Source organism: Trichosurus vulpecula, chromosome 8 (genome assembly GCF_011100635.1).
Source record: "Trichosurus vulpecula isolate mTriVul1 chromosome 8, mTriVul1.pri, whole genome shotgun sequence".
In the NCBI taxonomy this organism is placed as follows: Eukaryota; Metazoa; Chordata; class Mammalia; order Diprotodontia; family Phalangeridae; genus Trichosurus; species Trichosurus vulpecula.
Window position 1 is genome coordinate 136367172 of NC_050580.1, and position 25058 is coordinate 136392229.

Here is a 25058-nt window from a genome sequence, read left to right on the forward strand (position 1 = left end):
TCCAAATCTGAACTCAGTATGCCTTCTCCCAATCTGCTCTACTTCCCGAAGTCCCTATTTATGATAAGGGTACCACTATTTATATCCAGTAACTAAAGTAAGTAAACTAAAGTAACTAAACTAAAACCTTAGAAATATCTCTGACTCGTTTTGGCTGCATATGTAAATATGTATGTTTATATATGATGCATAGTTTATGTAACCATCTTTTCTCAAAACCGTGACCACTACCATACCTGGATTCTACCCTCCTTAGTACCTGAGGAAGTGGGCAATGGCACCCCAGATCAGGAAAAGCACCTGGATCTAACCAAATACTTAGATACTTTAATGTATCTGTGATCTCATCAATATGGGTACTCTTCCCAACCATGGAAACCCTAAATCTTGTCCAAGTCCTCTCACAATTTTATTTCTGTTGTGAATCAGGGGAGAAGGAGTCCACCCAACCTGCTAGGAATATTCCTTTAGACCTTTTGATACTGTGTAGCTAACAGTAACATACAAGGGCTTTCCATGTAATGCCTCAATCTCATTATAAGACTGGTTCACCTCCCTTACCCATCATCTGACTCTTTAATAATGTTCTTTATATCACTTTTCCTGTACCATTCATTGTATCCTATTCACTCCCACCATACACCTTTATATTGCCCTTTAGGTGACTCACCACTTCAGATTTTTTAAGATTATAGCATTCTGTGAGCATAGTGCCTATGCACTTATTGCTTGGTTGTTTTTTCAACCATGTTTGACTCTTTGTGAGCCCATTTGGGGTTTTCTTAGCAAAGATACTGGAGTGGTTTGCCATTTCCTTCTCCAGCTCATTTTATAGATAAGGAAACTGAGGCAAATGGAGTTAAGTGACTTGCCCAAGTTCAAAAAGCTAGTAAGTGTCTGAGATCAGATTTGAACTCAGAAAGACAAGTTTTCCTGACTCTGAGCCCAGCACTCTATGTGAGCCACCTAGCTGCCCCACCTGGCACATATATAAACGCTTGCAAAGTTACTGACTGATTCACAGCCATACAGTATCAGTATTAACAGTACCAATACTTAAAAAGTGGGCATTTATTTCAAGGAAAATATTGGGAGTCATCAAAAGCAGTACAACTCCATGAATTCAATCCAATCCATTCTCTTCCTCTTATTCAATTCCATATCAAATTCATTTCTAACCAAGATACATGGACTATTGGACCAGGTCTCTTGGTTGCCCTTCTGACTGCTTATCTAGGCATTCACATAAACCATCCTCTATACCTATAACATGTTCCCTTTTTACTTCTGCCTTTCAGAATCTTTATTTTCTTCCAGCTTCAGATGAAGCCTTCTCTGACTCCCCTAGCTGAAAGTTATCTCTCCATCCTCAGAATTTTCCTGAGCTCTTTTTTGTCCCCATCAAGCAAGCAAGCAACAAATATTTATTAAATGCCTATTATGTGCAAGGCACTAGGAAAACAAGTACAAAGAATGAAACAATTCCTATTGTATATGCCATTAGGCTGTAAACTCCTTGAGGGCAGAGACCACGTTTTTTTTTTTAATATGTTTGCATCCTTAGCACCTAGTACAGTGTCTAGTAAAACATTAATAAATATTTATTGAATAGGCACTGAAGGATGCAAAGAACTTATATTCTAATGGAAATAAATATACACAAATAATTATGCTAGAAGAAAGTGTTTGATTCATGCAATTAAAAGACCAGGCAAGTGCTGTATGAAATTTGAGGAAGGAGTGATCACCTTCAGCTAGGGGAGACCTGGGAAGACCTCAGAAACGGGCACCCAAGCTGAGGCCTGTCTGTAAGGAAAGAAGACTATAACAAGTCAAAATGGGAGAGTGAGACAATTCCAGGCATGGAAGCAATTGAGGACAAAGGCAAAAAGATAGGATGAGAATGTATAATAGAAAGCAATACAGTGGGATTGGAACACAAAAGAAAGACATAAAGGGGAGCAGCATAAGATAAAGTTGTAAAGGTAGGGTGGTGTCAGATTTTTGAGTGGCAAGAACTGAGAGAAAAAGTGATCATGTCATCTTAAGATTCGTAATAACCAGGTAAGTGAATGCTAGCCCTAGAAAAGCATATAATCTAGACTCTGGGGAAACAGATTTCAAAGTGTTCAGAGAGACAATAGCTATGAGGCTATCACCAGAGACTCAAAGATGACTAAAGCTTCAGAGATAGAAGGTCTAAAAAATGCAATTTTGACAAAAAGATCACAGACAATTCTGATGAGTAGGAAATCAGGATTCATCTGAATAAAATAAAACAATGGAACTACACACAACACACTAAGCTCTGAGGAGCTCAGATTTTAAAAGCACACATACAAAAGATGAAGGGAGGGGCTGATGAATCCAAAAGGAGTAGCATGGACCTATTAGAACAGTGTCAGGAAAGCTAAGGACCAGAATGAGCTCAGGCTTGCAAAGAGAATGCTAAGAATAACAGAAAGGGTGTTTTTTGGGATATGTTTAGAATAAGAACAAGGCCCATGGCTTAGGGCAGATGGTATTATATTAACAGAGACAGCAAAGAAATAGAAGAACTCAATTCCTATTTTGATTATTCTTTCTTTACCGAAGAGAAAAGTTGTTGTGCTAGAAAGGGTGGAATAAAACTGGGGTAATAAGGAATTGAAAAGCCCAGTATGGGCAAGGAAATAATATGTGAGCTGCATTTAAATGAGTTCCAGTATCCAAGCCCAGATAAATTACATTCCAGGGTCCTGAAAGAACTTGCAGATGTGATCAAGGAACCACTTTCGGAAATCTTTCGGGAAAGCTTGAACAAGGTCCCCATGGAATTTCAGGGCACTTGAGGAAAGAATGGTTCAGCCTAGCTTTTATTAGAGTCAACAAGGCTCGTCACTACACATCTGGAATATTGTGCCCAATTCTTGGAACCACATTTTAAAAGGACCATTGACAAAACTAGAGTTGAGGCCAAAGAAGGGCTACCAGGATGGTTTTTTTAAATATGTGGAAAATACCAAATTTAGGTCACATAACCTCAGATAGCCCCCTGGTGCTGTTGACTATTTTAACCTTATCAATCCCTGTCTCATTTCCTCCTCAAGATTAGTTTCTCTTCCTACAACTCTTCCTCACCTCTCCCCTCCCCTTGCTTATAGCAGATAACTCAGCTTTTTCATTTCACTGAGAAGACTGAACCATTCTAATGTGAACTCTCAGCCCACTCCCCTTTTACTCCTTGCATCTGGTCACACAAGAAGAGACAGTCTAAGGCAAATTTCCACACACACACACACACACACACACACACACAACCCCACCCTGGACCCTCCTACATCCTCCAGGCTTTTGCTCCCAAAGTTTTTTCTCTCCTCTCTGTCTCCCTCTCCCAGTAAACATGTTCAGCTCTCCCCAATCTTGAAACACAAAACAAAACAAAACAGCTTTCCTTTACCCTTCTATCCCTTTAAATGACAATCCCAACTCTTCCCTCACTTTCACTGCCAAACTGTTTATATCTGATACTTTTCGTCCCTCACCACTTATTCTTTCTTCAGTCCCTTGCAATCAGGCTTCTGCCTCTCCAGTGGTATGCTAGTAAATGTTTAATAACCACCTTGGGCAGGAGAGCGGGGAAGGGGGAGGTACACCATACTCGACACACTTTTAAGTTTAAACTGCATCATTAACATTTTCTCCATCACTTTCTTCGCTCCAGACAATCGGCAAAACAATAAGTCAAACCTGGTTTGCGGCATCTGCTCATTTCCACAGTATATATGCTCACCCTGAAAATTTAACAATCAGGCCAGTATGAGCTGGCTCTAACATACCCCTGCCCCTACCACTACACTGAAGCTACTCGCTCAAAATTTCCCATGGCCTCCTAATTGTAAACTGCAAAGCCTTTTTCTCAATCCTTATCCTGCTGAAGTCCTCTGAAATGTTTTATACTTGTGACTACTTTCTCCTCCCTTGGATTCAGATGGACCACAAACCTTCAACCACTACTTCCTCTCTTCATTCTCCATCCTCCTCAAATCCCTTTATGTAGATGTTGAGTCCTCTTTGCCCCTTTCTTTTCTCTCTCTATACCTTCTCCATCATTCATTGCTACAACTCCAACTGTCACCTCTCTATAGATTACATACCAACATGTATTCCTAGTCAAACTCTCTTCTAAGCTCTAGACCTGCCATCTTGTCCCCATCAGGACTCTCAGTGGAAAAGGCAGCTCTGGGCCTCCACGTGAGCCTTCATTGATTTAAATAATATTGCTAAATTTCATTTTTTCAATTATCAAGTATTTTTTTCTCCCTCCCAATCTCACACCCAATGAGAAAAAGAAAAAAAGAAAAACCAACAAGCATAGTCCAGTAAAACAAATTCACATATCCAAAACTAAGCGTCTCATTCATTGGTCTACCAGCTCTCTTTTAGAAGGTGAGTGGCAGGGGCAGCTGGGTGGTGCAGTGAATAGAGCACTAGCCCTGGAATCAGGAAGACCTGAGTTCAAATCCGGCCTCAGACAATTGACACTTACTAGCTGTGTGACCTTGGGCAAGTCACTTAAAACCCAATTGCCTTCCCCCCTCCAAAAGAAAAAATTAGAGCCATAAAAAAAAAAAAAGGTGAGCAGCATTCTTTATCATCAGTCCTCTGGAATCATAATTGATTCCTTATCTTTATATTGATCAGAGTTTTTACCTTTCAAATTTTTTAGTATTTACCATGCTGATGTTATAGAATAAATTATTCTCCTGGTTCTACTCACTTCATTAGGCACTGATCTATACAGGTCTTTCCGGGTTTCTCTTAATCATCTCTTTATCATTTCTTATAGCACAAAAGTATTCCATTACATACATATGCTATGATAGGGACTCCCTTAGTTTCCAGTTCTTTGCCACCACAAAAAAAGAGCTACTATAAATATTTTTGTATATATAGGACCATTCCTCTTTCTTTGATTTCAGTGAAATACAGACACAGGAGTTCTATTTCTAACACAATTTCCTTACTATAAGATTCTATTATTGTTAAGTATGGTCAATACTGCGGGGTATTTCTGGGTTAAATGACAAATTCTACTCAGAAATATTTTAGGCATAGTTACAAATTGCTTTCCAGGATGGCTGAACCAAGTCACAGCTCAGCTGATAATACATCAATGGAAATAGTTTTGCACAGCCCCTCCAAAACTTTTATTATCCCTTTTTCGACAATATTGCCAATCATCTGGGTGTGAGGTGGAACCTCAAAATTATTCTAATTTTCATTTCTCTAATTATTAGTGAGGTGGAACATTTTATTTACATGGCCAGAGAGCTTGGATTTTTTTTTCTAGAGAACTGGTTACTCATGTCTTTTGATGATCAATTGGAAAATAATTCTTATTCTTATAAATTTGAATCCATTCCTTATATGAGACAATCATCAGAGAAACTTGCTATACTTTTTTTCCTAGTTAACTTTCTCTTCTAATCTTATTTGCATTGAAATTTGTTTGTTCATATATTCTTTAATTTCATGTAATCAAACGTTCATTTATTTTCTATGATCTTCTCTATCTTTTTTTTGTATTGAACTCTGCCCTAATCCATATATGACATTTCATTTCCTACCTCTCTGCTTTTGTACAAGTGCCCCCCACCATGTAATGCACCATCTTCCTCCTCACCTGTACCTCACATGGACTAACACTTATCTAAGACTTTTCTCAATTCCCCCAAGTTTTCAGTATGCTCTCCCTCTGAAATTACTTTGCACATACTTTAATTTATTTATCTGTGTACACATGGTATCTTCTCAGGACCCTGAAGGGCAGATATTAACTTTCTATTTTGTATTCTCCCTAACAGCACAGTACTTCGCTCTTTTACTTTTAATAAATGTTTTTTTTAATTGACCAACAAGTTCAAGACCTTTAATATAGACAATAATGTTAAAGAAAAATAATGGTGGGGGTGAGGCACGAAGCAAGGAGACAACAGAATATGATGAAGTGAAAAACGAACTTTAAAATATACATATACACACACACACACACACACACACACACACACACTACAGATCAACTTTATGGAATCAGTACTCAAAATTCTCACACAGTCAAGTTTTAAGTGCTTCATTACTTACTTACATCCTGACTGCAAAGTCAGGCTAATGTTTACTGCTTGTCACAGGGGAATTTGTAATTCAAGGATGTTTTTCATTTGCTCATAGGACTATCGGAAATTGCCATGATGGATACAACCAACTTATCAATAATTAACTCTTATGCACATTCCACTTACTTATCAAATAGCTTCTGGTTCTTTTCATATCCTTTCCACTTCCCCACCATCCCAGTTCTTGTCTATATAACTTGTGTAATAAAATTACAAAAGGACTAGCAATACATTTTAGCAATGTCAAAGTTAAACTTTGCGAAAAGCACACAGGACATCAATGTGAAGGTTTGTTCATTAGTAATCATAATAACTAACATTCATATAGATCCTACTATGTGCCAAGCATTTTGCTAAGCACTTTACAATACCATCTCAGTTGACCTTCGCAACAACCCTGGCAAGTTGGTGCTATCACTATACCCATTTTACATTTGAGAAAAACGGAATCAAACAGAAGTTATATGACTTGCCCAAGGTCATACAGCTAATTAGTGTCCAAGACTGAATTTGAACTGCAGTCTTCAGATCCAGGCTAGGCGTTCAATCCACTGCCCCACCTAGTTGCTCCATTAAGCATTCAAAATAGATGTTGACTCAGAGCTTTCAGACCACAGGACATGATGCATGACAATGAAATGCATTTGTAAAAGTGCTAATCTGTGCTTTTGTTAAGGAACAAATTAAAAAACACAGAGAATGTAAAAATATGTTTCCTTTTTCTAAGTCATGAGAAGTCAAGGCACCAACAATGCCTCAGTAAAGCCCACAACAGTGGAAAAACATGTGGAAACCTTAAATTCTTATTGTACAGAGCCCCACATTCTAGTCCACTGTGGAAAAGTCCAAAGTGAGATTTCTTGGAGCTTATGAATATTTATTATACATTCTTACAAGTAAAAAAAGCTTCAATATAAATAGGAAACACATTTTTAAGTATGGGTAAGTTGTTTACATTATGTAAATTCTAAAGAGATCCATCACTAGAGTTTTGTTAAATGTTTTAAGGAGTTGCAGTTCTGAGAGTTGGAGATTTTAGTTAAATGATCACACTTTATAATTTTAAAAATTTAGGCTTAAAAAATATATACCCAATGTTTTGTACTTATAAACTCTAAGTTCAAAGAGAACAAATTTATTCTTGGTTTTATAAATCGAGGGCAAGGGGGAAGTAATATTAACAACTAATATCCAACAAACATTCACTAACTGCTTACCATATGGAAGGCAAGATATGATGCTAGGCACTGAACTACCAAAAATCTTTCTCGGTGAAAACATTTTTCCACTGGGGGGAAACAAAAAGTCTTTCTCTTAACACACTAAAACCCCCAAGCACCAACAAGAGAGCGTTTCAGAGAAAACCGATTTCCCATGCATTGACCAGAAAGAAAATTGGGGTATGACTTAAAAGTCCATATTAAATCTATTCCTCTAAAAGTGGAAAGTTAAAAAAAAATAAAAAATATATTAAAATTTAAAAATAAATAAAAGTGGAAAGTTAACGGGTACCTAGTATCCTAGGGGACAAAATTAGGGCCCAAATGAGTGACTGTTAAATGAGTTATATATTTTTATCATATGTGTGATGTAACTGCAAGAAGCATACCATTGTACAGGAGACCAAGTAAGGAGGCAAATGCTCATATAGTATTAAGCAGGATATCTGTATATTAAATATTTTGAACCAGATGTCTTAATAGATCAAACTCAATGTGTAGAAAACACAACTTGCCACTTTTATCCAAAACCCACCCCTCTTCTGGGTTTTCCTTTCTTATTTCTGTCACAGCCCTACCAGCCTTACTTCCAGTCATTTTCACTCATCTCACATATTCATTCAATCAGCTGCTATTTCTGATACTGCAATAGCCTCCTAATTTAGTCTCCTTTCCCCAAATCTCTCCCCTCTCCAACCCATACTCCAAATGGATAGAGATTTTCGTAAAACACAGATCTGACCATGTCATTTCCCTACTCAAAAATTCTACTGACTCTCAATTAGCTCAAGGATCAAATATAAACCCCTATATTTGTCATTTAAAGCCTTTCATAACCTGGCTACCTTTCAAGCCCCTTACTCCTCCTGCTACACTCTACAATACATCCAAAGGAGACTTCTTACTATTTGTCACAGATATCATTCCATCTCCCATCTTAGCACCTTTTCAGATATATCCAAACCTACCTATAATCTACTCCCTCCTCATTTCCAACTCTTAGGGTCCCTATTTCCTTCAAGACTCAACTGAAATGTCACCTTCTATCTACAGGGAGGCCTTACAGGTTCCCTCAGAAGCTAGTGCCTCCCCACCATAAATTACTTTGTATTTATTTTGTATGTGGCATCTATAACACACATACATACATATACACAGTGTGAGATCTTTGAAAACGGAGTTTTCTGGGCTCAGGACAGTCCCAATAGTTTAGTTTCGATACGAGAACAAATCAGAAACTTGTCAGTCATTCAAAAGTTAGCAAAAGGAGATTTGCTAAGCCACTGCAGGAGATAGAAATGAAACAAGAACAGGTATTGAGAACACCTCAAATTGATTCAGCCAGTGAAGCTCACTAATCTAAATTAATCTTAATCCACCATCCAAGCATCAGGCCTCTTCTAAAGCTCTTTATGGCTGTTCTGTACTTAGGTGACCAATGTCAACAGCCTTAAGGATGGTCTCGGTACCTTCCAAGGAAAGAGCTAGTCTGTCATGGAAGTCAAGGTGAATGAAATTGTTCCTACACCACCAGGCCTATTTCCCTTCAATCTATATTATCACAGCACTTAGCACACAGTACTGGTACGTTAAGAATCCTTAGGGATTGTCTGACGTATTGAATATGTTCTGATGCTTTTGCTTGCTTGTCATACATCTGAACTTTGTAAAAGGCCTCCCAATACCAGCAGCCCACTCTGTTGATCTACATATACACCGAGCGCTAGATACAATACATTTATCTCCTGATCTGACCACCGCCCAAATAGCCTCAGAAGTGTTTGAAAGGTTACCATGAAAAGTGACTACCATCACCAACCACACATACAGCAAGGGCACATGGTAAAGATGCTTCTAGGAAATAAAGAGTTGGCTCATTTGCAAAACTTTGCTGAGTGCAAATTTAAATTTATACACTGTTTCACTAGACAATATTGAATTTAGATGGAAAATACCATGAAGCCAAGAACAATCTTCTCTTTATTTGATAACTTGACGTATCTATTCACCAGTTTTGAGGGACACTCATACTCTGCAGACCCTCCAACTCCAGAAAAACACATTGATTATAGTACCTTCATATTTGTCCATATCACATAATCTTAAGAAATGGGCACCCACAGACATAATAACACATTGTATAAAACAGAGAGTAAATGGAATGCCTTCCTCCAAAAGATTCCATTTAAAAAGGTAAAAGGTTTCTGCAAATGGACTTTCTATAAAGCTGAAGAAGCTTAAATAATACCCTGGGTTAAAGAGAGCCAGTCATTGTCCAAACTAAAAGTAGAATTGAGTTCTTGACTTCCATGACTACAGAAGTCATTTTCCTGATTTACTACCCTTTGAATATTGTCATCTGGGAGGAGACTGCTGATGTGAATCTAATACAAATATTGACACAAACATCAATCGACAGGCACAAAGGTATGCCACTTGGTTCCTAAAAACTCTGTAAAACGTCAGCTTTGTCTTGCTGTTCTCAAGACCATAAAAACATCTCCTTTATTTTTCCAGTTATATTCATTGCTATATCATTAACACAAGATTCTTGCTTCAATATTCTATTAACAAGTACTAACCTGTCTTTCTGTACTGGGGATTAACCAAAACCAATATTTTATGTTTAGGTTCGTCACGGTACATAGGAAGGAAGCAAAAAGAGGCATCTTCAAGTTTAACCTAAAAAAATTTAAAAAAAAAATTTGTTCTTTCATCCTGTAAAAGATCACAAGAAAATGCTTTGCTAATGAAAGTGTATTCATCAAAAGTACACAGTTAGTGACAGTTAGTGATAGGTTAATTTGATAGGACAATGTCCAACTTCATTAAAAAGACAAGTAAATATTTCTTACTTTATTATACCCCCAAAGAATTTATGATAACCTAGCTTCCCCCTTTTACACACAAGTACCTCTCTGTCTCTTTCTCTTCATATATGCATACATATACAGAAGATGGATATATATATATATATTATAGGATACGTGTATTACACATAGATTATTATACAAATATATAACATGCATATATGTTACATATAGACTATTATGCATATGTGTATTGTACATCTATATATATATGGAGAGAAAGAGGAAAAGAGAGAAAGAAAAAGGAGAGAAAGAAGGAGAGGAGAGGGAGAGAGGGGGGAGAGAGAGGGAGAGAGAGAAAGAAAAGACAGAGAGGAAAGGGGGGAGAGAGAGGGAGAGGGAGGGAGGGAGGGAGGGAGTGAGAGAAAGAGCGAGCAAAGGCAGCCTTACAGGAGGGGGCATTAGTAGCTGGGAAACCAAGTAGGACTCTAACAATGATAGTGCTTGTCTTTAATCTTAAAGAAAGCTAGGGAGGCCTAGGTTAGGAGGGAGAGAATTCCAGACACAGGAAGAGCCAGGGCAAAGGTGCGGTGAAAGGAGATGAGCATCATGTGTAAGGAACAGCAAGTATGCCAATGGAGCTGGGCTCTAGGGTGCATGGAGTAAAGTAATGGGTTCAAAGGTCACTACCTCATCGCAATGCTCAGCCTCTCTGATTCAAGGGTGGGGCCATGAACTCCAACCTCCATTTAAGAAGAGAGCTCAGCTCAGACATTATTACATTATTATTTTTGCTACCAATATTTACTATTTTTATTATTACCTATAATAGTATTATTACTGTTATTTTATTTATTTTTATTTTTACTATTATTACATGTATATTACATTGTAATAGAATCCTCGGGGACAGGGACTATATTTTTTTTCTTTTTTGTATTCCCAGAGCTTAATACAGCACATAATAGATTCTTAATGACTGTTTACTGATTGACTGATTTAAAAGGCTGGAAAGATAGAAATCTGAAGGTTGCTAAGACCGTTAAATGTCAAACCAAGCTTATATTTTATTGTCGGGGTAATGGGTAGCCATTGGAGTTTACTGAGTAGGAAAGTAACACGGACCCAGATCTGTACTTCGGAAAAATCATTTTCACAGCTATGTGTATACTAAATGGAAAATTACCCAGGGCTTCTCTCACTCCCACTGGTCCCAGAATAAGATAAATGCCTTAAGCTGTATCTCTGGCTTTGTTCCAGGCAAATAATCCTGGGAAAGTCATATCCCTCCTGGTGCCCTGCGGTGTTTAGATTTGCCTCATAGGCTGGCACTACCAAGAACAATATTCCTGTTTTTTCCCTTATTTTGACTATTAGTACTAGACAAAGACAGGGTAGTATATGCAGGGTCCATGACTCCCTTTGGGGAGGAAAGAACACCTCTTAAGCTTCCACATCCAAACACATTATTACAGTTATACTGGGGTCCCCTACTACCCATTGTGAAGTTAAGGGTCACAGCCCTTCATTATAAATTCTGTTTTGAGAATCGAAAAGTTTAAAAAAAGATAGGGAGAAACCATGCCAACTACAGTGAACAGCAAATGGTTTACAAGAGTTTCCTCCACCCCATCATAGCAACAGAAAACTCAGGGCCCTTCTGTTGTTTTTCTGCTTTGACTTTTTTTGGTGATTTTTTTTTAAACCAACAAGATCCATGAAATTCTTGGTTATTTCATGCCATAAAGGTGAATAAAGGAAACATTCAGATCTTCAAATCACTTTCACTGGGAGCTATATTAAGTTACCTTGTTACTCAAAGATTAATTTTGAGTGGACAATGTCAAAGTGGGGAAAATGCTTACTTATGAAAGCAAAGGCAATCCAAGGAGACAAACCAAAGAAGGCTGGAAGAAAAACAGGCCTCCAAACGCCTTCATTTGTGACTCTACTCTGTCTGCATTTGCTATTCTACCTGGTTTTAACTCCAAGGAACAAGATACTCCCAGGCCAGAAACCCCCAGAATCTCCTTCTCCCCCCTCCCTTTCTTTATGTGTTGTCTCCACTGTATCCCCAATGTTTAGCTCAAGGATAGGGAACCTGCAGCCTCGAGGCCATATTGTGGCCCTCTAGGTCCTCAGGTGTGGCCCTCTGACTGAATCCAAACTTCACAGAACAAATCCCCTAAATAAAAAGGACTTGTTCTGTAAAACTTGCACTCAGTCAAATGGCTGCACTCAAGGACCTAGAAGGCCACCTGGTTTAGCACAACGCCTGGCTGGATTGCAGAGATTGGATTTGACTAGGAAAAAGCCTGACAACACATCCTTGACAATTAGGGATGCCAGGGAAGCCATCATTTCTCATCTTTGCATCTCCAGCATACAGCATGGTTCCTTGCATGGCAAAGACAATTAATACATGTTTTCCGGACAGAGCGGACAAAAGCCAAGGAGTTTACCACACATCCCCAAGGTCAAAGTAAAAGCCAAATCCTTTTACCAATTAGGATACTCCATGCTTCAGGCCATAGATGGTATGAAATCAAAAGTCATTTTTTTTTTAATCAAAACTTCCCTTTTGGGAAGGGGCAGGGTAGTTACAAAATCCTGAAGGCATTTTCTTTGTTTATGTCTTAGGAAAGCAACTGGCTGGAAGAGCTGCATTGTTTTGTAGGATTGGGGCTGAAGACATAACAATAAATAACATTCAGAATGGTGGGGGAGGGGGAGTCCAGGGAGGGTATGGGTATACTTTTAGCGACAGATAGAAGTGAAATCCTAAACAAATGAAGGCTGAAACTTTTATATCGTCCTACCCTGTTGGGCTGCAGAGCGTCCCCCTCCATCTCACAAGTAATCCACAACCCCCTTACTCTAATGCAGAAGAACTAAAACCAAAAAGGTGAAGGGTTCTAAATGAGTTAGCGACTCAAGAAAATGCCTTTCCCTTACTTTATTTTGTTCCCTCGCTACCTTGCCATATTACCTATTTTTCCACTAGAGGGCACTAAATGAGTGTCAAGTCCGGGACCTCCCTCCCCAGGCAAACCATATGAAAGTTACACCATATGAACTGGCTTCTTCTGGGAATGACTACAAAATATTTGTCTCTAAAATCTCAAGGAAGCCGCACTGTAAACTGCACAAACCATTGTTTTAATTAACTCTGGAACAGCTTCAGTACAGTGTAATAAACCATATCTTCCTCAGCCAAGCCTTTCAGCCTGCTGGAGGGGGCCTCAGCTGTGAAAATAGCCAGTATTTGAGTTCAGAAGTTGTAAATCTGAATTCTCATACGTTACAAAATGTGCTTTAGAAACAAATAAACAAACAAATCAGCCTCGAAGCTGAAATGATGTTGGCTTACTTGAGGGAACTGCCCATATTTATGATTAGCTGATGCAAAAGCAACAAAACAGAATGACAATTTTAGTGCTAGAAGACCCTTAGGGACAATTTATTGTGATCCCCTCACTTTACAGATAAGGAAACTGAGTCTCAGAGGGATGAAATAACTTTGTTAAGGTCACAAAGCTAAGCATTAGCAGAGCCAGAATTAGAATCTTCTTCACTAGCCTGGACGCTCCATAAGGAAAAGGACTATGTGTCAGCTAAACTTCCTATCGCCTGTCTGCCTCACTTTGCACAGAACTCTGTACCCCATAGGTGCTCAATAAATGTTTGCTGCATTGATCCAAACTTAAGCCACTGAAATCTCTGCCCACTGCTCTTTGCCCGACATAATTCTGAATTATGTGATTTTTTTCTAACAAGGTTTCTTTTTTTTCTTCTCCCATTACACTAGTTTTATACATTAGAAAATTTGATTTCAAAACAAATGAACCTCCTATCTGAAAAAAAAAATGTTCACAATCTTAAAGAAGAAATAAATAAAAAGAACAGCATAAATTTCACTATACATTCCAATTGGAAAAAAAAAGAAGTATTCATTATCTGTCTTTTGATGCTAAGAAACTTGTCACATTACCTTTCACCAGTAGGAAGAGAATAGTACTCGGGAGAAGTACCAGCTTGTTCCCCAACGGTGGAATAATAGGCCACAGCCGATTTCTGGACTACTTCGGGTTATCTTCCAAATATCCACAGGGTAAAAGAGTGCTAGGGGAAAATTACAGGAGCTTAGACTGATTTGCGTTAAAGGGGGAAACTCTCAAATATTAAAAAGGATTTAAATTTCACACTCTTGCTTCTGCAAATGATGCTCATTTGTAATGACGAGGAGCAGTAGCAGCAGGCACTCAGGGAAAATAGAAGATAGTCATGATGGTCGGGATTGCACCAACATTGATGGTTTTGAGTTAAATATGCACACTCATGAATGCCTGCAGAAGACTGAGCATTCTGTTCAAGAGACCAGGTTGCTAAAGACATCCAGGAATAATTACAGAGATTTCCATTTCCATCACAATTTCTCATTTATAAATGTTTTTTGAATTGGATTGAACTGAATTTATATTAGAATGTGGGCTTCCTTCTCTATATCTCTACTTTCAACATTTTCTATGTAGCTTCAACAGCTACCAGCAGTGGCCACGTCAACGAACAAATCACTTGAAAGCTTATGCTACTTTGCATAAAAAAATAGCTGGGGTTAATTTGGTGATCCAAATTCCAATATGGATTATTGTAGCCTACCTCTTAAATTCACCTTATGGGTTCAAGAGGATTTGCTACTTCCCATCCCTAGTTGTACTATTTCATTAGGGTCTACAACTCTCAACACAGTAATACATTTTACCTTAACGGTGAATCCAAATCTCAGTCAACAAGCAACATATAGTGTGTAGGCGAATGGGCAGATGGACTAATATACCACATATACCATATTTTTTCAAGAATTTATACCTTTCATATACTTTCTCTACCATTATATTTTGAGAAGAAAATCAAGAAAATTGTTCCACTGTATAATTACATCCACCCACTCAAATCTCTCTCTCTCTCTCTCATACACATACACACACGCGCACACACACACACACACACACACACACACACACACGCTTCAACTACTTTCTTTGGAACAACAAATTCCTTGTTCACAGGAGTTTCTCAAAGCGGTCTGGCCTGAGTTAACAAAGGTTTAATTTAAAGGAAAGGGTGAAAGCATTCCATTCCATGGAGTAGATTAAGTTCTGTCTCTCTTTCTCTCCTGGGCCATGGTTGTAAAACTATAAGGTGCTTAAAGGAACCTCCAACATTATCAGAGAGAAGCACCAACATGGAGTTAGGGCTCCAATTGCTATCTGGTCCTTCTAGATCAAAGGCGTGTATGAATCAAACCAGAAACTGAAAAGGGAAGATCTTTCTATATATAAATGCAAGGGGGTGTGTGTGTGTGCGTGTATGTGTGTGTGTGTGTGTGTGTGTGTGTGTTGCCCATGTAGGGTTATGTGTGTCCACATCTGTTTGTCAAAACATGGCTGAAAGGGAAGAATCAATAGATACCTCTAGAAGCTTTTCCATCTACCCTTCTCCAAGGGAGACTCTGATTCCTACCAATGGAGGGGCAAGAGAGCAAAGCAGGAGATTGGCATCAAAAGCTGGTTACTCTGTTCTCCTCAACAAAAGGGTACCAGACTAGACTTTTATCTATCAGATCTCCCCAAAATATTCTTGGGGAAGTAATTTTTAGATTCAAGCTGAGTTCCTGATCATTATCCCTTAATGGAGGAGTACTCTAAACTATATATCCCTTTCTACCAAATGTTAGTTACACAAAAACTACACATAGTGAATAGCAAATGGACCCATTTATCTAAGCCAATACCAAACAAAATCAGGTAGATTATATACGACAAAATATACCAGACAATACAGAGTGAACGAGCTCTCTCATTGGGAACAAGATATCTCAGTTCAACCAAGAGAGAGTCCTGATCTCATTCAAGGGGAAATCCACTGAAGTTTCTGGTATAGTAAGCTGAAGTGATTAAGGTACCCGCTCCTTCACATGTTAGCTTCTTCCTACTCTTCCTCTCCCTTCAGGGGCATCTCTCTGAAAAGAATCTGGAACCACATGTCTTCTCTCTTAAAGCCAGGAGCCAGAAGACCAAGATCTCTCCTCTCTCAAGATCTGACCAAATCTCCCCCTCATGCAGGTGGGAAGCATTAATCAATCTCCACCAATGAGACAATCTTATAGAAATGAGCTTTGAGCTTTGGTTCCATAAACATGATTCTAGTCACTTGAAAATCACTGCCCTCTTCCTATTTTTCTCTTCTCAGACTTATTGTGTGCAGCCTTTTTTTTTTTTAAGTAGATTAAGGAATGCTCCAGGAAGAGTGAAAGTTTAGGGTTCAATTTTCAAATTTCATTTAAATTTTGTAATTGCTCACAGCCTTGCTTTTAGGCCTATGGTAGCTTAATTTCAATTTCACCCTGAGCCTGTGGGCATGAATTAATTATATGGTTGTACTGCACTATACCTACAGAACTGGCCCACAGTTAGCACCTACTTCTAAATCTCCAGTTCCTTTTGTCTTCATTGTCTCCTCCCCAGTCACTATTTAAGGTAGGAAAAGGGACAAACACCTCAGTATAGGTAGGCTGTAGGAATGTTACTGTGCAGTGGGCATTATGCTATTGTGTCTCTTGTATAACATTTAAAAAAAAGAATGTAATGTTTCATATATACCCTAAATTTCAACAAACATTTGCCTACTGAAATTGCTAATTTCTTTCAAAGGCTTTCAATTGGTTTCCCATTGGGATGCCAATATAAAAATGTTTACTGTATATATTTATATTTACTAAACAAAATCAACAGGGGTTAAGGTGGAAAGGAATGGGGCCACTTCAATGCTATTTTGTCTATTCCCATTGGTTAGCTCTAGGTTAGCAATCTTTCAGACCTCAAAAACTCATTTAGACCAGGCCAATTGGGTAGCTACTTCAATTACATCCTCTGCTAGGCTAGTGACTATCTGCAAGCCTGCTTTAAAAAATTCCAAAAATGTCCATGTGCACCATCTTAAGAAACAACCTGGAAATCAAGCTCCTGCTTGACAATAGGTCCAGTTGCTGTTTCTGAATAGTTTATTGCCAGTATAGAGATGACAGAGGATCTCCCAACTTCCACTCTAAATCAGGCAGGCACGTGTAGGAAAATACACATAGTGTTTGACATAAGAACATTATTAATGATCTCCTGTAGTGTGGCTGGGCTGAATCCAACCATGGGCACTGCCCTCTTACACATTCCCTTCATGCCGAGAGAAGGAATAAAATCCTCAGGCCACTGCGGATTGGGCAGAACAGCTGTGTAAGGGAAGGCCCATGCCATGGACCTTAACCACACCACACCCTGATGGGCTGTTCCCTTAAATAGGTAGCCAATCTTCCAAGGGTTTTCCAGAAAACACTGCAGGCTGCAAAACATCTTCATGAAAATATTGGTTAATATAGATAGAAGAAATTCATATGTATTTTATTGCTTTGGAACCACTTGATCCCTTTCTCTTTGCGTTAAATTCCACATCCGCTAAAAGAATTAGGGATGGATTTATATGTTCCATGGATAGAAGAAGGCTACTCTAGAAATTTTCTTACCCATCCATATCTATCCTTGAAAACCCCCAAATTAAAACTTTGTAAGGTTTGGTTTTGTTGTTGTTGTTTTTTTAAATATAACACACACGAGTATGTATTAGATGTAAGGTTTTCTATTGTCTTAAAACCTAACTGATCTTTATCAGGCATTAAATTACCATTGTTAAAGCTCAGGAAAACAGTGAGCTATACTCGATCCATAAAGTTCTCTAAAATAAATGGCCATTTTAAAAAAACATCTTATAACCTCCTTACATATTTTGAAGATTTAATTGTGAACCATACTTCTTGTCCCTTTACTGGCTCAGCTGTGCTTGTGAGCAGTGCCAGGTTGCCAGCATAAATTAATCCTCATAAACAACAGTGAATGTCGGGAAAGAGGTGTGCGCTGTAGAATATTTTTAACAGTCACAAAATAATGTGGCACATTTGCTAGTTTTCCTTTTAAAGAATCGCTTTCAAATGAATTCCTGAGGCTGGAGCCATTTCAGCAGCTTTGGAATTCGGAGACTTAAAGATTCCATAGGACTCAAGAAGGCAAGGGCAGGTTTTTAACCAATTAGAAGATGAGATTCCTTTAAATAGTTTTATCATATGCAGCAGTGGCACAAAAGTCCATTGTGTCCTCCAGACCTAAAAGGGTGTGCTTTGAAAGAGCAATGTGTTAGAATGGGTTACCAAGGTTTTTTGTTGTCTTTTTTTTTTTTAAAGTAATAAAAGAGGGCCTCTTTCTGAAGCCGCAGAGGAGGTACCATATAACCATAAGGAGTGTAAATTTAGAAACGAGAGGCCTACTGCGTTGTAGGGATTCCAGACATTCCAACATTCACACATTGCTTCAGAGCTCAAAAGAGCTTCCATCTTAAAGAGCCAAAGCTGGTAAACAAGGTCATTACATCACAGAAGGCCTGATTCAACAGCAACAATGCAAAGGAAAGCAAGAGCTAGGTAGGGATTGCTTGCCTTCCCTGGGACAAATGAGCTCCTTGCTTGAAGGAGAAGGGATAGAATGGGACAAAATCTTGGGTAAATTAACACGTGAGGCAACAGTTACAATTTTTTGAACTTTTAAACTGATGTCTATCTTTTGTATATTTGAACTTTTAAATTGATATATCTCTTTTTTTCTTCTTCCTCCTGGGAGAGATAGCTCCCCCACCCCCACCCCTGCCTTTCCCCATCTGAAAAGTTCTGCAGTTCTATTCATACATATAAAATAGTTTGGTTGAGTTTCTGGAAAATTCGGAGCTTGTGAAAAAATGAGTAGTAAAGGAGCTGGACAGAATACCTTCCCTCCCTGCTCCTGGCACCCAAAGGAGCCAACACATTGCAAGGCTGACCTACAACACACCTGCTCTTTTCAGTGAACAGTCCACACATACTTTTGCCAGTGACCTAATCTGCCGCCTTTATGATTTCATTCCCCTACTCACTGTGCTGAGTTACGAGGTGGCTTTGTGGAGTAAACAAATATCTGACATTTTTACACATTCACTGGAGGCAAAACTGAGACTGCCAAACTCATTTCACTTGTGATCGAAGACAGATTCAACTGCGGGTTTCCAGATGTGAAACGCTAACATGCTTTAATGGGTTGAACTGCACAGGAAATATTTTTCCAAAGCCAAAAGAATGTAATCTTTTCAGTACAATGTAAAATGCTTTTATGTAAAAGCACACAGTTGAAATTAAAGGTTCCTTTTATAATGCACTGCAGACTGTAAAAAAACTGAAATTCCCAAACAAACCCCTTATTTAAGAATCCACTTTAAACCTATGTTTACAAAGTCACTCCAAAAACAAAGAAAGCAACAAATTTAAAGCGTTCTTCCAGAAATAAATTCAATTTAACAACCTTAAATCACTTATACTTTTTTCAGATATAGCTGATGCTCCTTCCCGTGTCTTTAAATTGCCTGCTACCTTGCTTTTCAATAGCTTCTTTAATTAATGCGTTACATTTGAGAAATGTATGCATCTTATTCTTATATGGTTATTCTGTCACTACTTAATTCACAAGCCAATTAAGTGCAAGTCCTAATAATCAATTACTTCTCCAAGCAGGAGGCTCATTCGATCATAAACAAAATGGCTAATATATGCAAAAGATGGCATCTAATTTTAAATAGGGTAAATTCTCACCACGTAGTCATTAATCCAAGATAACATGCTATGATTACTCATATTATAGACCTTCTTTTGCTTTAGTCAATGTAAACCATAAATATCACAACCTCATAAAGATACATCAGTGCAGTTTAATTTTAACAAAGTAAAATTTTTTTATCTTCTAATCCTAACACTGAGATAGTAAAGATACCTTAAATAGTAGTCATGCTCCCAAGCATGATAAAGATATATTGGTACAGTTTAATTTTAACAAAGTAGAATTTTTTATCTTCTAGTCCTAATGGTAAGACAGTAAAGATACCTTAAATTAGTAGTCATGTTCTCAAGCACTCTGAATTTACTAAGAGTGTATATTTGGCCCTTCGATGTAACCAAGTCCAGATGGCAAGTAGTCAAGAGAAAGGCTTGCCTTAATCCACTGAAACTGAGCAACACAGATAGAAAATTAATTTTTAATCATAGGTCAATGACAACTTTAAAAAGTGGGTTTTCTGAAATAAACTTTCTTTGCTTTGCTTTTCTGGTCAAGGTATGGGTTTAGTATTTCTCAAATGCAAGTTAACCATTCCTAGTCCATGAATGGACAGTTCTGAAACTCTTAAGAGGGGGAAAAGCTACACTAAAATTTCACCTAGGTAACTACTACCCCGAAATTTAGATTGGGTCTGGAAGGGCTAATACAAAGGCACCGGAGAGCTCAAAATGGTAGCAATACACTAGAGAAAGAGCCTGAGTTAACTCTTCTGAGCAGTTATATGTGTGATTACTGATACTTATTGTACAGGAAAAATTACTGCCAAAGAAAATAAGCAACTATGGTATGCTGCAGTTTCAAAGAATCCAGAAAGTCTATTTAAACCTGATATTATCATGTCATACTAAGATATTTAATAAAAATGGTCCTTATCCCCCTCAAATAATAGTGATTTTGTATTTAGAAATTAGTTTCCATCTAAAATGATTTGAAGCGCATAATTTTATAGAAGGAATCCTGGGAGAAATCGATAATGTACTCAAAATCACGTGATGGGTTTTCCCAGGTACTTCTAGGAGGCTTGTTGGGCTTCTCACAGGAGGACATATCAAGAGCTTCCTACCAAGGATGAGAAAGAGAAAGTCTTTTTTCTACTCCCCTTCCAGGCACTGGAGAAGATACCCCGTAATGTCCATCTGAAATACAGCAGTTACAGATCACTGCCACCATGCTATAGTTAGGCCGGTAGGGGTGGGGCAGTGGGGAGGTTACCAGTTGCATCTGCATGTCAAGGCTGCTTATCTATATAGGGGGGCTCCTACTCAACTCAACCCCAAGCACGAAGCTATGAATCACCTTGTATTCTCCCTTTTTCTTCCCTCTACTATCCACTCAGTTGCCAAGGCCTAGCAATTCTACTCAAACTGGCTCTTGCACTTAATTGAATCTCCTTGAGAGGTAGGGTAGGGACCATCTTGCCTCTCTATCAATACAGAATGGAATTGGTACAGAATCCAAACTTTACAACATCGCTCTACCCCTTCCCATGGCCCCTCCTTGAGGACAGAGATGCTTTCACTTTTACCTTTGTATCTCCAGCTCCTAACCATGTTCTTTCCTCTTAATAGGTGCTTAATAAATGCTTACTGACATCGTGACTGACTGACCTTAGAGATGAAGGAACTGAGGCTTGTCCAGGTTAAGTGACTTGCCCAGGATCACACATCTAGGAAGTTTCTGGGGCAGTCTTCCTGGGTCCAAGTCTATCCCTCATATATTCTGCCAAACTGCAACTGAAACTCTCTGGGCCTGTTTCCTCACCTGTAAAGTGAGAATAACATCGCCTGCTGGAGTTGTGTAAGGATTAAGTGAGACAACAGACGTGGAGTGCTTTGCAGACCTTAGAGTACCATATAAACAATAGTAAGAATTGATATTTATATTTGTAGTATGAATTACTATCACTATAGGCAGTGAATAGAGAGCTGGACGTGAGAACACAGAGGTCTCAAACACCTGGGTTCAAATCCGACCTTGGACATTTACTAGCTCTGTGACCCTCTACAAATCATTTAACCGCCGTCTGCCTCAGTTTCTCATCTGTAAAATGCGGATAATAATTGTACCTACCTTCCAGGGTTATTGTCAGAATAAGATGAGATAATATTTATAAAGCGTTTGTAAACCTTGAAGTGCCCTATAAATGCTAGCTATTTTTATTACTATAACAATACAACATTTCAACTTAGCATTGGAGAATTTAAACATTATTGTAATTCCTCCCAACATCTTTCTAAAATATGTAGGAACTGGAATGATCATTTTTTTAAAAAAATAGTAGAATGAATAAAAGGAAGGCTAGAGAGACAAGGACCAAAAGGGGCATAAGGAAGAGCAGAATTGAGGAACCAAGGGCAGAGAGCATTCTATTGCCGGTACTTGGCTGAAAATCATTCAGTTGTTCCCCAGATCAGAGGTAGGCAACAAGCAGAAGCAAATTAACACTTCGATTTGTTGAAGATCATCTTTTTTTTTTTTGCCAAAATATTCTTAGCAAAGAATTAAAAAAAAATTGGAAGACAGAATGCAGAACATATTATAATTCTCTAGCAGATGAGCAAAATTATCACTGAACAGAAGAAAGCTTTACGGAAGGTTTCCAGGTGGTGCTGGTGGAGTTTTTATTACCAAGTAATTGACAGGGAGCCTGGTGCTCTGTTATCACATATTTAATATTGGCCAACTTGCAACATGTCAATGCCTTGGCTGAGCAGAAATCATTTTGTCCCAAATCTAGGATGGCAGAATGTGCAGATGATTTTCTACACAGCCCACTCAAAGATTCATGTAATCCCAACTGCTTTTGAAAAAAGATTCTGATAGTTTAAACACGAATGCCTCTTAGATATTTGATCAATAGGTCCAGGACTGAAATATGTCATACCCTCTAGGTTCAAAAGGGAATATTTGGGAATGCTTTGGAATCACATTTGGGACACAGGTGAGGAAGTAGTGTCCAAAACACCCGCCCCCGCCCTCTTTTCTGCAAGAGGCCAGAATGATAATAGCAATAAAAATAGTTCCCATTTTATGGAGCATTTCAGTCTTGGTTTACAAAGTGATTTACGTACATTATCACTTCAATCCTCACAATAATGCTGTGAGGCAGGTACTATATTTACCTCTATTTTACAGACAGGCAAACTGGGGCTCCATTAATAATAACAGCTAGGATTTATATAGCATTTTAAGGTTTACAAAGCACTTTACATGTGTGATCTCACTGTATTCTCAGGACAGCCTTGGAAGGCAAGTGGTATCATGACCCTCACTTTACAAATAAGGAAGCCAAATCAGACAAAGGTTAAGTGACTTTCCCACAGTCTCACAGCTAGTAAGTGCCTAGAAGGGCATTCCGGCCTTCCTGACTCCAGGTCCAATGCTCTATGCAATGCAAAGCCTAGCTGTCCCTAATTTATTCTAAGCTATATTCTGGGTCATTCAGAGGGTATCTGAGTATCATCTGAAGCCAGGTCTTCCTGACTGTAACTCCACCTCAGGATGCACATCACCCTGCTCCCTCTCTGAAGAGCAACCTTTGTCTCTAAAAGAATATGAAGCCCGCTCTTCCCTTTTCCCTGAACTTGAACCATTCTGACCATGTGGTTATCATTAGGATGTTCTATTTGTTTAACCTTTAAAAGGAAGGAAGAGGGCCTTGGCACATGGTTCAGGAGCACATACAGAACCTGACACCTCACATCCTGAATTTAAATGAGCGAGTTCATGTGAAAATACCAAGTTCCAACTTCACTCCCAACATGAGGATGTGTGATGGCGCTGAAACTGCTGAAGCAATACTACGGCATAGTGTTTGTTCAACATGGGTCTGGGGTCTGAACCACACACACCCACCCCTACAGCACAAATAAGAAAAGTATTCTCTTCCCACTGGATTGCTGTTCACTCATTTGGAAGAGAAGGGCACTGAATTTCTGCAAGCTTCTCCCCGACGCATTGCTTTTAATGGGCAAAAGATTTATTCCCAAAACCACATTCCTGCTGCATAATCTCTTGCCAATTAAAATTTACCATGATGTGAAGATGATGTTGGGTTCTCAAAGCCTATTTTAGGTTAACATGACCAATCTGAAAGGGCCTCAAGTATAGGCCAGTGACTGATCCTGAGTGCCTGTCAACCAAAGACCAAGCTAGCTAAATTTGGTGAGACTTATCACCAGAGAGTTAGTTGGGGAACAACACTTTATACTACAGTATGGAGGAATGGTCATGTGTATCAGAAGGGAGAGGAAGTATCCTCACTGATGAAATCATTAAAATCATTAAAACAATTAAAAGGTTTCTGGAGAAAAGTTAAGTGGAAGAAAATATATCTTGGAATTAAAGAATCAATCTGGCTTCTGATTAAATTATTGGGCATTTCGGAAAAATTCCATTTAAGTATTAGACATCATAAATATATGCTCCAGGACTTACTTACTGGTTGAGTGAATTGCATGGGGATGCCTCAGCGCAAGCTCAGAAGACTGAGAAGCACCCTAGCAATGTTAGAAAAACATTGATATCTCCTAGCACGTCCCAAAAATTTAATGGAATGCAGTTGATCACAATAACTCAGTCTCAAGTGGATATGAGGATCATCTGAACAGAACCGAAAATATGGTCAAGGAATACCTTCTCACTAACATATGCGAACTTTAAGCAACAACAACAAAAAAATAGAAATTGGACCTTTGATTTAAGTGGTATAAGGAAATTGCAATGAGGAAGCTCTGTTCACCATTGCTGAAAACTTCAGTCCTAGAAAGATGGCTAAAATGCTAAGAAACTACTTGCCTAAGGTTAAATTGCCAGTACATGTCAGAAACAGGACTTGACTTAGGTCTTCCTGGCCTATATATAGCTGTTGGTTATTATTATTATTAAAATTTACACCATTGTAAATTTCATTTAAAATGGAGGACATTATAAATAATTCAACTTTTTTAAAGGAAATAATCATTTTAAAATGTGCACGTCTCGGGGCAGCTAGGTGGCGCAGTGAGTACAGCACCGGCCCTGGAGTCAGGAGGACCTGAGTTCAAATCCAGCCTCAGACACTTGACACACTTACTAGCTGTGTGACCTTGGGCAAGTCGCTTAATCCCAATTGCCCTGCCTACCCCCCTCCAA

At 38.6% G+C, this 25058-nt stretch overlaps 1 protein-coding gene across 1 annotated transcript in view; it reads right to left on the minus strand.

The window, feature by feature from the left end:
* Positions 1-25058, minus strand: part of FAM169B (family with sequence similarity 169 member B) — a 102104-nt gene that overhangs the window by 42371 nt on the left and 34675 nt on the right. Inside the window, 3 exon segments of the mRNA XM_036736574.1 lie at positions 9958-10059; positions 14178-14275; positions 14277-14307. Of these exon segments, the coding sequence (XP_036592469.1) occupies positions 9958-10059; positions 14178-14275; positions 14277-14307 (231 nt within the window).